The sequence below is a fragment of the Propithecus coquereli genome, unplaced genomic scaffold (genome assembly GCF_000956105.1).
Source record: "Propithecus coquereli isolate 6110/MARCELLA unplaced genomic scaffold, Pcoq_1.0 Scaffold135, whole genome shotgun sequence".
Classification (NCBI taxonomy): domain Eukaryota; kingdom Metazoa; phylum Chordata; class Mammalia; order Primates; family Indriidae; genus Propithecus; species Propithecus coquereli.
The window spans coordinates 3,007,295-3,018,540 of NW_012137747.1; the positions used below are offsets into that span (position 1 = coordinate 3,007,295).

The 11,246-nt window shown below is 44.0% G+C and overlaps 1 protein-coding gene across 1 annotated transcript in view; it reads right to left on the bottom strand.

Moving 5' to 3' along the window:
* The window catches only part of ERAP1 (endoplasmic reticulum aminopeptidase 1), a 32,524-nt gene extending 23,738 nt beyond the window's left edge, over positions 1-8,786 (bottom strand). Inside the window, exons 1-2 of the mRNA XM_012638798.1 lie at positions 8,712-8,786; positions 1,597-2,141 (exon numbers count right to left, since the gene is read on the bottom strand). Of these exons, the coding sequence (XP_012494252.1) occupies positions 1,597-2,124 (528 nt within the window). The 5' untranslated portion in view covers positions 2,125-2,141; positions 8,712-8,786. The remainder of the gene's footprint in view (positions 1-1,596; positions 2,142-8,711) is intronic.
* Between the last annotated feature and the right edge of the window lie 2,460 nt (positions 8,787-11,246).

An 11,246-nucleotide genomic window follows, 5' to 3' on the forward strand; every position in this document is an offset into this window, starting at 1 on the left:
ACAGATAGCTCCGAAAAATCAGTAAGAAAATACCCAACAATCAAGTGAAATCTCAGGCAAAAGTCATAAATAAGCAATTCAGAAAAGAAAAACAAATCATTAATAAACATATCACAAGCTGCTCAACTTCCTTAATCAAAGTAATGTAAATTAAAGGGAGATACCATTTTTTGGCCTCTTTGCTCTACAAAGATTGCCAATATACAGAATTGGTTAGGGATGAGCAATATAACAAGGCATACCCAAAGTTTGTAGACTCTTTGACTTACCAATTTTACATCTAGGCATTTATTCTAAAAAAATAACTTACGTGGATGTTCATCAAAATGTTGCTGATACTGAAAAGTTGGAAAGAATTTAATTTCCAACCAAGAGGGATTAAATAATTAATGTACAAACATATATTTTAATAAAGTCATTAAAATAATGCATAGTGATAGTCATTTATACAAAACATCTTTCCAATATATTAAGTTTTAAAAAACTCCACTGTAAAAAAGAAAATATAATAATTCCATTTACATAAAATAACATACATGCATATCCAAAGAGAAGGCTAGGAAGATGTTCCCCTGAAATAGATTTTTATTTCAGGGGGCTATGATTGGGACACATTTTACTTTTTAAAAAATTCTTTTTGGTAGCATCTGACTTTTATATCTTGATAAAATAATAGGGAATTAGGAAAATAAGCCAGTATATAATCTGCTAACAAACTTTGATTTGATTTTAAAATTTAGCTTAAAAGCTCCCCAAATAAGTTCCCTCCTTAAAAAAAGAACCAAAGTAAAGCAGGTAGGGATCCCTAAAAATGTTTTAACTGAGAGAAAAATATTTCCTCTAATGGGCCATTATGGATTGAACTCCCTACCCCCAGAAGATATGCTGAAGTCCTAACCCCCAGTATCTGTGAATGTGATTTTATTTGGAAATAGGGTCTTTGCAGATATAATCAAGTTAAGGTGAGGCGATCAGGCTGGGCCCTAATCCAATATGACTGGTGTCATATTTTATAAGATTTTATCATCTTTTATAAGATGATAACAATTTGGGCACAGGGAAACACAGGTAGAATAGCCAGGTGACAACAGAGGCAGAGACAGGAGAGATGCAGCTGCAAGGCAAGGAGTGCCAGGGATCCACGGCCACCCCCAGATGCTAGGAAGAGGCAAGAAAGGATCCCACCCGGAGTCTGAGAGAGAGCCTGGGCTTGCTGACACCTTGATTTCAGATTCTGGCCTCCAGAACCATGAGAGAATACATTTCTGTTGTTTTCAGCTACCCAGTCTGTGGTACTTCGTTATGACAGCCTCAGGAAACCAATGCAGGCCAAGAGAATTAAAAATGTTTACTAATTAAATAAACAAATAGGTATTTACTCTGAGAGAATTAGAGGAAAGAAAATCGGTTAAAATAAAATGAAAAATGAGATTAAAAAAGCAAGGAAAAAATAAGCCATTCTTAATGCCATAAAAAAGATGCAAAAGCAAAAGTGAAGAAAGTTCAACAACAAGGGAATTTTAAAAGACAATCCACCTGAAATAATAAATTTAGTATGTACAGCACTTGAAGCTTAAAAAAATAGAAAAAAAATTACCTCACTTCCCCTTCCTCGGTTCTGTAGGTACTTTTATAAAATCCATGGAAATTCTCAGAAAGATTGCCAGCATAGTCGATGACAACTGTGTACGGGAGCCCATCAAGGAGAGGCTCTGGAGCCAGGAGTGCGATTTGCGCATGAGCAGGATATTCCAGGACCCTCAGTGGTTCTTCCGACAGCCTCTCTCCAGCTCCTTTCCTGAGAGTGGCCTTAGATATCTGTAGGTGGTGACTATGCAGGATGATGGCAGTGGTGGGCTGGCTGGCTGTGATTTCTACTTCCGTGGTCCCCCAGAAAGTCAGCGTGGTGAGATTTGCATGGATCATGAGATCATAATGAACTGGGATGACACGCTCGGGAAGTCGCATTTTATTCCAAGGAAATGGTGTCCCATTACCGGCTTCTGGAGATGTAGCTTCCCTGTTCTGACACCATGAAGGAGTAGACACAGTCAAGAGAGTCAACAATGAGGGAAGTAGACATGACATGGTTGCAAGTGGCCACTTGAGAGACAGAGACACCATCTTCTTGCTGAAATCACCTAATGGCACAAATGTATAAAAGCGACGATAAATAAAGTCATTAAGATGTCCTCTAGACAGCGTAATTTTACACCGTGTCCACCCAGCATTAATTGATATAAATGCAAACTTCGAAAAGTACTAGGTCTTTTCATAAAAGTAAAACTACCTTCCCTATGTTATTAATTCATAGAAGAAAAAGTTTATGGTTAGCAATAATCAGTAACACTACTAGAAAGCATCATTTGGCTTTCAAAGTTTAAATTAACGCTAACAGTCCGGGCTCTTGGTTGAAAGCAACAGAACAAGCTCTGGCTGATACAGGAAGAAAAGGAGCCATCAGAGGATCCTTAGTGGCTCATGAAATGGGTCACAGAGTTGCAAGACACTTGGGAAACCAGGCTCATAAAACAGGCAAAGATGGACAGCAGGAACCATATCAGAGAAACATCTAATCGAGCTACTGCTCCCCACCAACACTGGAACTTGGAGAAAGCTGCTCTGCTGCCTTGGAAATCAGATGCTGACACTGCTGCAGCCACCACCAGAATTAGTTCTCCACTGCCCCTGCAACTTTGCATGACTTGTTTCAGCTTCAAAGGCCCAGCTTTGAAGTCCTATTGCCTGAGCCGAGGTGTGATATCCATGCTACCAGCAGAAAAGTGGAGAAAACAAGGATCTGCACTTCTTAGCTTCTGCCATGGGCAACAAGGCCTTGCTTCCCACCAAGCCTCACGAGGTAGAGAATTCCCGAAAAACAAGAAGCATAAGAAGGAGAGTTAGATGGTGAGTAGTGAGGAGGGAAAAAAGGCAAGTATTAGTAACAGTAATCTTTAATAACATCAGTATCATTGTCAAATTGTCATGCCAAAAGTCAATTAAGTATTTATTTAGCCAGGAATGACTTAAAGAGTTTAATTTTCCTGGTAGTTTGTGACAAACATATCAGTCATCTGGGTTCTCTCTTAACAATCGTCCCGCAAGGCTGTGTGCTGAGTACTATGTGGGATATGATAATACACACGACACTGACCCCACCCTTGAAGACCTCAAACTCAGGAAGAACAGAAAACATTCATGCGCAAATAATAAAACACAACACAGAAAATGTGGAGCATTTGAAAATAATACCAAAAGAAGGTGTTGGGAAGAATGGAATAATATTTCCAACGAGAGAGAGTGCCTCTGGCTGCAGTGACTCCTCGGGGATGCCTTCACACATTTGACCGTGGCCTGAAAGGACAGTTTAGATTTGGAAATGGGGAAAGCATTCACGGCATCACAGGTGGAGCAAATTGGGCAGGAGCTCAAGCACTAAGGAAGGAAGTACAAGGCTGTTCCGGCAACTGACGTGGACAGAAGGGAACCCAGGAGGACTTGATGGAGAATGATTATCTGCAAGGCAATGAGGGGAGTAAATACAAGATTAGGCTCAAAGCATGCGGAAGTCATGCTGCAGACTATATTTTGCACTTTATTTTAAAAGCCACGGGACATAAAAGCAATGTGAATTTGAAGAGATCCGGCAATCCGCTTTGCCAAGATTCAAGCACAGTTCTTTCTTTCCTTACACAAACTCACCCCTCTACTGGGTGTTTGCCAGGAGGGACCCCTGCCAGGTGAGCTCAGTAATTGGCCCTAATTCACTTAAACTCCCCTGGCTCCTGGACATTCAGATGGGATGAGAAAAGTGGTAACGCTACAAAGTGGATCCCTCGAAATGATTATGGTACAGAGGATTCTCCCTCTCTTAGATGTCAGGTTCTTAATTGTAGCTGCATATTAACATTATCTAGGAAGCTTTTAAAATTTTTGATGCCTAGATCCCTACTGATACCATTAACCTGGAATCTATGGTGATGAGATCAGGGCATCAATTTTTTTTAACTTCCCAGAGATTCTACTGAGGAACCAAGGTTGAGAAGCTCCAACATAATCCTTGCCAGACCCTGGCCTTACCCCTTGAACCCCATGTGATGGGATACTACTTCAAGGCAATGGCTGACATGGTCTCCTCACCGCTCACTGTCCATCCTGCTCCCCTCCCAAACACACAGATCAAATTGCCTCCCTCCTCCTTCCCTGTGGAGTGGATCTGGAGGTTAGATAGAAAGGATCGTACACCGTAGAGACAGTCAATCCCAGAGACCAATTAAAGGATGCTTTCAGCCACAGAGGAGTGGAGCAATATGGAGAAGAAAGCTTAAATACCAATATGGTAAAGAGTTCCTGCCCCTACTTTCTCAGGCAGAATCCCAGGGCAGGGGCAGAACGATGGATTTCTGCTGAGGTTGGGGAAGCAGAGAGTAAAAGGAACTGTATCCTGCTTCCACCTGGAATTTCTGAAAGCAGCAGCTTAGTGGGCTTAGCCCTCATCCCAAGATAGTAGAGGGCTCCATGTAGGTGGCAGGTTCAAGCATGCAAGGACTCTGGAAGTCCCCAAGCGTTCTCCAACAGCCCAAGACGAAGGAGATGTAAAAATTCCAACTGGTTCTGAGCTAACAAGCCCACGGGCTGCTGAGGGGTTGGTGATGAGACCTCACATCAAAGGCTTTGCAGGGTTGGGTCCATGAAGGGGCTGTGTCTCAAGGAGGATACAGTGCCAGAAACCAAAATGCGACATGTAATGTAGACAGTGTAAATGTCAGAATTCATTCACCCACATTCAATGGATAAATGATGCAAACTTCCATAAATACTAGGTCTTTCCTAAGAGGAAAACTGCCTGCCTTGTATCCTTGATTTAACTAGGACAAAGAAGTTTACAATCAGCAAAAACCACTAAAATCCACTAAATTTTGTCTTCTATTGAATTCTAGGCAGAATTCTTAGAATCTGTAACACATTAGTGAACTTAATTTTCTGCATGCCTATTTCTCTTTACTAAATTATAAACTACCCAAGGCAGGGATTATGTCTTACTGGTCTGGTCTTTCTGGTCATAGACATTTCACTGAATGTTTAAGACTCAAAGATTGAGATGTAGTCTCCTCTCCTAAAGTCATCAGACTGAGTGATTTCCCTGAAACACAGTTCTACAAAGGCTTCTCTCCCCACTTAGCCTTATCTCAAAACACAAATCCACTATATGCATCCTAGGATTTGCTATGGGTTTTTGACTGTTCCCAAAATGTGACCAATACTTTCTCTATCCACATCTTGCTCAACATGTCTATCCACATCTCTGCTCAAGGACTCCCTCCACCTCAACAACTTTCTCCCATCTTTCAAGTTCCAACTCAAATGAGGCATGCCTGGGAACCCTTCCTTGAATATTCCAGGCACAAGGGACTTCTTCTTCCTTTGAAACTCACGGAACTTTCTTTGTTCCTCTCATGGCATCTTATGGCACCCTGTGTCAAAATAGTATAACCAATGCACTTGTAATACCTTCCCTACTATGTTATAAACTCTTGGAAACAAGACTGTATTTATCTCTGTATTGCACCTAGAACTATATCTTGCACACAAGAGGGGCTTGATAAAAACTCAGTGTAATGAATTAAGGATTTCACTGAGAAAATTCTCTAAATCTCCAACGATAGGATATAACCAAGATTCTGTGATCATGTGCCAGTGTGTTTAGCTCTTCCCCAGAAAAATTAGCTCTTGTGTGGGCTTCACTTCTAATAGTAAGTGTCTCAATTAGAAACAGGGCATTTCATGGCTCTCACTGGTCTCCTAGAGTCAAGTTTTGTTAACAATTTTCTAAAAGGGATGCAGTTTAAAAAAAAAAAAAAAGGCTCTCAGAAACAGTAGTCTATTCAATATAGGCAGCTCCTTTCCAAGAAAAGTACAATTCTTTTTGAAGTAAAACTCCACGCCAAGGAAGAATAAGAACTAACATTTACTAAGCTCCTCCAAAGTGCCAGGCACTTTACACAGTCTCTCACTCTAATAGCCTATTTTCCCTGTTTTGAGGTGAGGAAGCAACTGAAGCAAAGAAACATTCATGTACCTTTGTCAAGTTCACGTAACTAGCTGGAATGCAATACAAGTCTGTGTGATTATAAACTCCCTGCTTTTTCTGCTTCACCAAGATCTCACACCTTTGTGTTTTCACTTTCTGATTTCCTCCTATATGACACTCTCCTCATTTTTCCTTTGCATGTCACCAAGACTCACATTGTTTTATTTAAGAACTCCAAGTAGTAATCTCTGACATTTTTCTACACATGTGGTTTTATATAAATATATACACATATAAAATTATAACTATACAATAATATATATATCAGGCTTACAGTCAGAAAAGAAAACCAAGGTTCTTGTTCTGCCACCTACTGTGCAAGTTATTTAATACAAGTTTCATTTTCCTCATGTGTGAAATGAGATGATAATAATAATACCTCTCTCATGGATTATTATAAAGACCAAATGAGTAAAAACATTTTCGATTGTTCATTCCACAAATATTTATTGAGAGCCTATTGTGTGCCAGGGGTTTAGCTGAGTACTAGCAATACAAGACAGCACAGGTCCCTGACATCAAAGAGCTAGAAAGTGGAGATTTTTAACAAGGTTACATAAGTATATATATTAATAGTTACCAGCTGTGATTAGAGCTATGAAGGAAAACACACACACACTGAAAGAGAATGACAGCACACCAGTTTACATCAGGGGCTCTTTTTGGACATTTTAGGTGAGATTTAAAATACACATTAACTAAGAAGAGAGGCAGCAGGAGAGTATTCCAGACAGAGGGAATAGCAATCATTTTGCATGCTCAGAGGCAGTAGAGAGCACTGGTTATGAAGGCCAGTGAACTGGAAACACAAGTTCAAGCAAAAGATGCACCTGGAGAGGTGGGGCGGGGCCAGACCACCACACATTCTTGTAGGCATGTTAAGGATTTTGGATAACATCCTAAGTGCAATGAGATGCCATTGGAAGGATTTTGAGCTAGGGTAACTTAAGATCCAGTTCACATTGTAAGAAAATTACCCTAGTTGCCGTGTGGAGAGTGGAAGATTGGAAAGCAGCAAGAGTGAAGGCCAAGAGACCAGTTAGAAAGTAGTCTAGACCAAGCAGGCTAGTGGCTTGTCCTGGGGTGGTGTGGAGAGAGAGGGAGAATGAGAGTGCATGCAAGAGAGCGTGCACACACTATGGATGGGTTCAACATCTATATCCAGGGTAGACTGGAAGTGGGGGATGAGGGAGGGGACAGTATCAGGGATGGCTGCCTGGTTTCTAGAATGAACACAGGTGCCTTGTATTAAGATGGAGAAGACCAGAGGTGGAACAGACTTAAAAGAGAGGAGAAGGAATCTTGAGTTCATTTTTAAAAATATGTTTGTGATGTTCATGAGATATCCAAAGGGAAATATCAAGCAGGCTGTTGAATATACAGGTTTAGAGGACGGAGATAAGGGTTTTAAAGGACTCTCCTGTACTATATTCCTTAAATGTTTTAAAAAGCATTTTCCTTTGGCCTCTGATCAAATTAAACCACCTTTCACAGTCAATGTCGCCAAAGTGTAGCAGACTTTGCCACCCAACTTTAATTCACAGCCAGGAAGAGTCCAAGATATTTTAGGAACCTTACTTAGGCTGCCTTTGGTCATTCTGACTTTTCCCACTCACCATGGAAGTCACCAGGGGCAACTGGTCAGCCTTTCCCTTTATTGGGACATGGAACATAGATCAAGAAGTAATGGACGTTCTTCCACAACTTTCTAAACAATGAAATTAACAAGCACTGATAATAGCTTGTCACTGCTAATAATAAAAATGTTGAATTAATTCGAAAACATTAACATACTCAAGCCCCGCCTGAAAATGTGCTGCTTATCAATTTAATTCCAAATCCCTAAGGGAAGAGATAATTCTAACCAATGTTTTGAAGCAATTTTTTTTTAATGGTTGACTATGTGCTGAGTTGAGAGAAAATACTCTTAGACATTTAATAGAAAACAGAGCATTTCTTTCTGAACCTAGCCTACACAAAGAACTCCACCAACAGTGAGGAAGTGTCTGCTCTTCCCCTTCCTCTCATGAAATTAACTTGCTGGCCCACCTGGAGAGGCACCCAGAGAGAAAACTCAACAGGAGAGCTTTATCTGAATAAAACCGGGCTAGAGCCAGCGCGAAGGGGGAGAGAGAATTGCTGGCAAGAAGTAGAGGAGCAACAGGGAGGGAACTGATCTTGAGGACACTTGCGTCCCGCGGGTGACACAACACCCCACCCCCACCCCAGCAGTTAACCCAAAGCCACGTTCCTTTCTCCGGGAGCTATCAGCCAGGTGCTATCCTTGGCCTAACCTGCTGTCCACCCGCCCCTCCCTCTGGCCCTACGCGGGAGTTGGTGGCCTGCGCGGCTGGCAGGAATCCAGCGGCGAGGCGGAGCGCGGAGGGAGCCCCTGTGGGCGGACAGTGGCGCGATCCGCAGAGCCCGCGGAATAGGCGCTCAGCGCATGCGCCCATCACCCACCGCGCTCCCTGCGGCCTCGGGCCCAGCCCAGCGACTCCCCTCGCCCAGCCTCGTGCCCCGCCACCCTGCTCTCCGCGCCCCAGGCCCTCGGACCCCCGGCGGGCGCAAGAAAGGGGCCAGTGCCGCGTTCTCCTCTTTCCGGGAGGGCGCGCAGTACCTGGGGTCTGGGGCCGGCTCTCCCTCGCGCCGCCGCCGCCGCCGCCGCCTGCCTCGCAGCCCGGGACCGAAAGTGAAAGTGGAGCCCGGAGTGCGGCAGGAGGGCAGGCGCGGAGCGGCGCGTCGGCCCGAGCCCTAGCGGCTCCCCTGGCTGAGGCGGGAGCTGGGGAAGGGGACACCCGGGAGCGGGACCGATCAAAGGGAGGCCGCCGCTCCCAAGACGGGGATTCGAGTCGTAAATGAGCGCTGTAGGCCTGCGAAGCTGCGGGGCTGCAATGCAGGGGACCGGACGGGAGGAGCACCCCTTTCTGAACGCGGATCTTTTCTCTGTGTGTGTCTTTTGAGATGGTTTTTTCATTGGTTAGCCATTAGCGTTGCCGGGGCTCGGCGCACCCAGCAGAGGGCCGGTGCTCCGGCTGAGGACCAAGGCTGGGCAGCAGCTCGCCAGTCCACCAAGCATGGATGGGCTCGGCGCCCATTGGAGTCAGAAGATGTCCATCATCTCTCCTCTGTAAATGAGCTGAGAGCGCTTGGCCCGCCTCAGGCAGAAGCAGGAACCGCCGAAGTACTCAGTTGTGAAAAAGTGCTGAGCGCTCTCGCGTTTTAGTGGAGGTGACTGCAGTAGGAGGTGCTGCAGAGGAGGAGGGCGGATTACTGATGGCCCAGAACTTCCCTACCACTACAAGGGACACTGTACCCCAAGGATTGGCTGCTTCCAACATTAAGACGTTCCCCTGATTTTTTAAAGCAAGTGAACAATTCTTCACGCCCATTAGAACATTTAAGCCTGGATGAAATGTCCAAAAAGCTCGTCTTTAGACAGTTAATGGTAAATGAGGGAACAAGCCAAGAAAACACGTTAAAACTAACCAAATGCTACACGGTGGTGAGTGGACCATCATCCCTGTGGAAGCAGGACCCTTTTCATGCTGTTCTCGGGCTTCTTCCTCCCACTTCCTTATTAGCTTTCTTCCCTTTGACAACGTGATTCCAAGACACTGGAGCAGTATTTCTCAGCATTTTTTTTTCAATGTTACGCCTCCTTTTGAAAACTGTAACATTTAGTTCTTCATATTCTCTACAGTCAAGAACATTTTATAATATAAAAGTTAACACCCTGTTCCCAGACTCAACCAGGGTGGGATCAAGGGAAGCTTTTTCACTAAAATTTAATGAGAAATGGGAACTTTGGGATCTGGTAATTTTTGCATGTTCAGAATATGGCAGGAGGTATCACTAGATACTATAGCTATCGCCTCCAAGACCTCCAGGCATCTCGAGTGCTCCCAGTTTACTCAAGATTAGAACTTGTTGTCCATTAAATGCATACGTTTCTTTTCTATTTATAATTTTGGATGTGATGGTTTTCCTTTAATTTCTAGTAAGTGTGTGTGTGTGTGTGTGTGTGTTTCTTGAAGTTCAGGATGGCAGGGGCAAATGCACCAAACAGACCGGAGGCTGATAACAGAAGACTGTTGAGGGCTGTTGAGGCGGGGAGGGACAGAACTGAGCTGAGTGCAAGAAGAGAGCTGAGACCACGCCTCCCTCCACGCTGGTCCTTCGCAAGCTCACCCTGGCCCAGACTTTAGCCTCAGTCGCACTGGCCGTGATTTCCTCTTCAGAGTTCAAGTGCAGCTCAAGCAGTGATACGCCAGAGAATTTGACAGTATTCCCTTCTAGTTTCAAAGCCCTAGCAGGGTTTTAGGGGATGCAAATCCTGGAGTAAGGACTGTAAGGATTCCTAGTTGTAGAGTCTGTGAGATCAAAAGGGGAAACTATCAAGCTTAGAAATGGTTAGAATGGAACACAGAGAGAAAGGGTACCTAGGTTTATTGATTCCCTACCAACTGTTAGATACTGTGCTAAATGCTAGCCATATGCATATGTGTATAATTTTTTCAGCAATTCTGTAACTTAGGCATTATGTTTTATAGATGAGAAAAGTGAGACAGGTTGGCAATTTGCTCAAAGAGTAAATGAATAGTGAAACCTATTTTGTCCCTAAGTAGGTCTATTTGACTCCAAAATCCATGTTTTTTTCCACTAAATCACAGCATTCCCTCAGTGAGCTGTTGTTCACCCCCTCCCCCTCTTCACCCCAGCCCCATTTCGCTCAGTGCTTCTAGCTTCCTTTCTCCAGCCAGCCCCTGTGAATTTCCCAGCCTGAAAAACTTCCTGGGGTCCCCAAATTTCCTTTCCTTGGAAAGGCTATGCTGCTGTAACAAAGTAACCCCAGAATACGAATGGTTTACGAACACAAAGCTTTATTTCTCACTCATGGTTAGACGGGGCCTATAGGAGACAGAGGGGCTCACCATCTCTGGCTGACGTTCTGAAGCCGTTGGCCTTCTCCATCACAGTGCCAGGAAGAGAGAGTGCAGAGAGTTACGCATCAGCTGTTTACCACCTCAGTGCTGAGTAACACACACCACTTCCACTCACATGTCTTTGCCCAGAAGGAGGTGGGGTGGCTAAGCACTCACAGCATTGTGTACTGTGCAGCATAGTAGGGTCAAGTGAGCCCATCTGTTGCCAC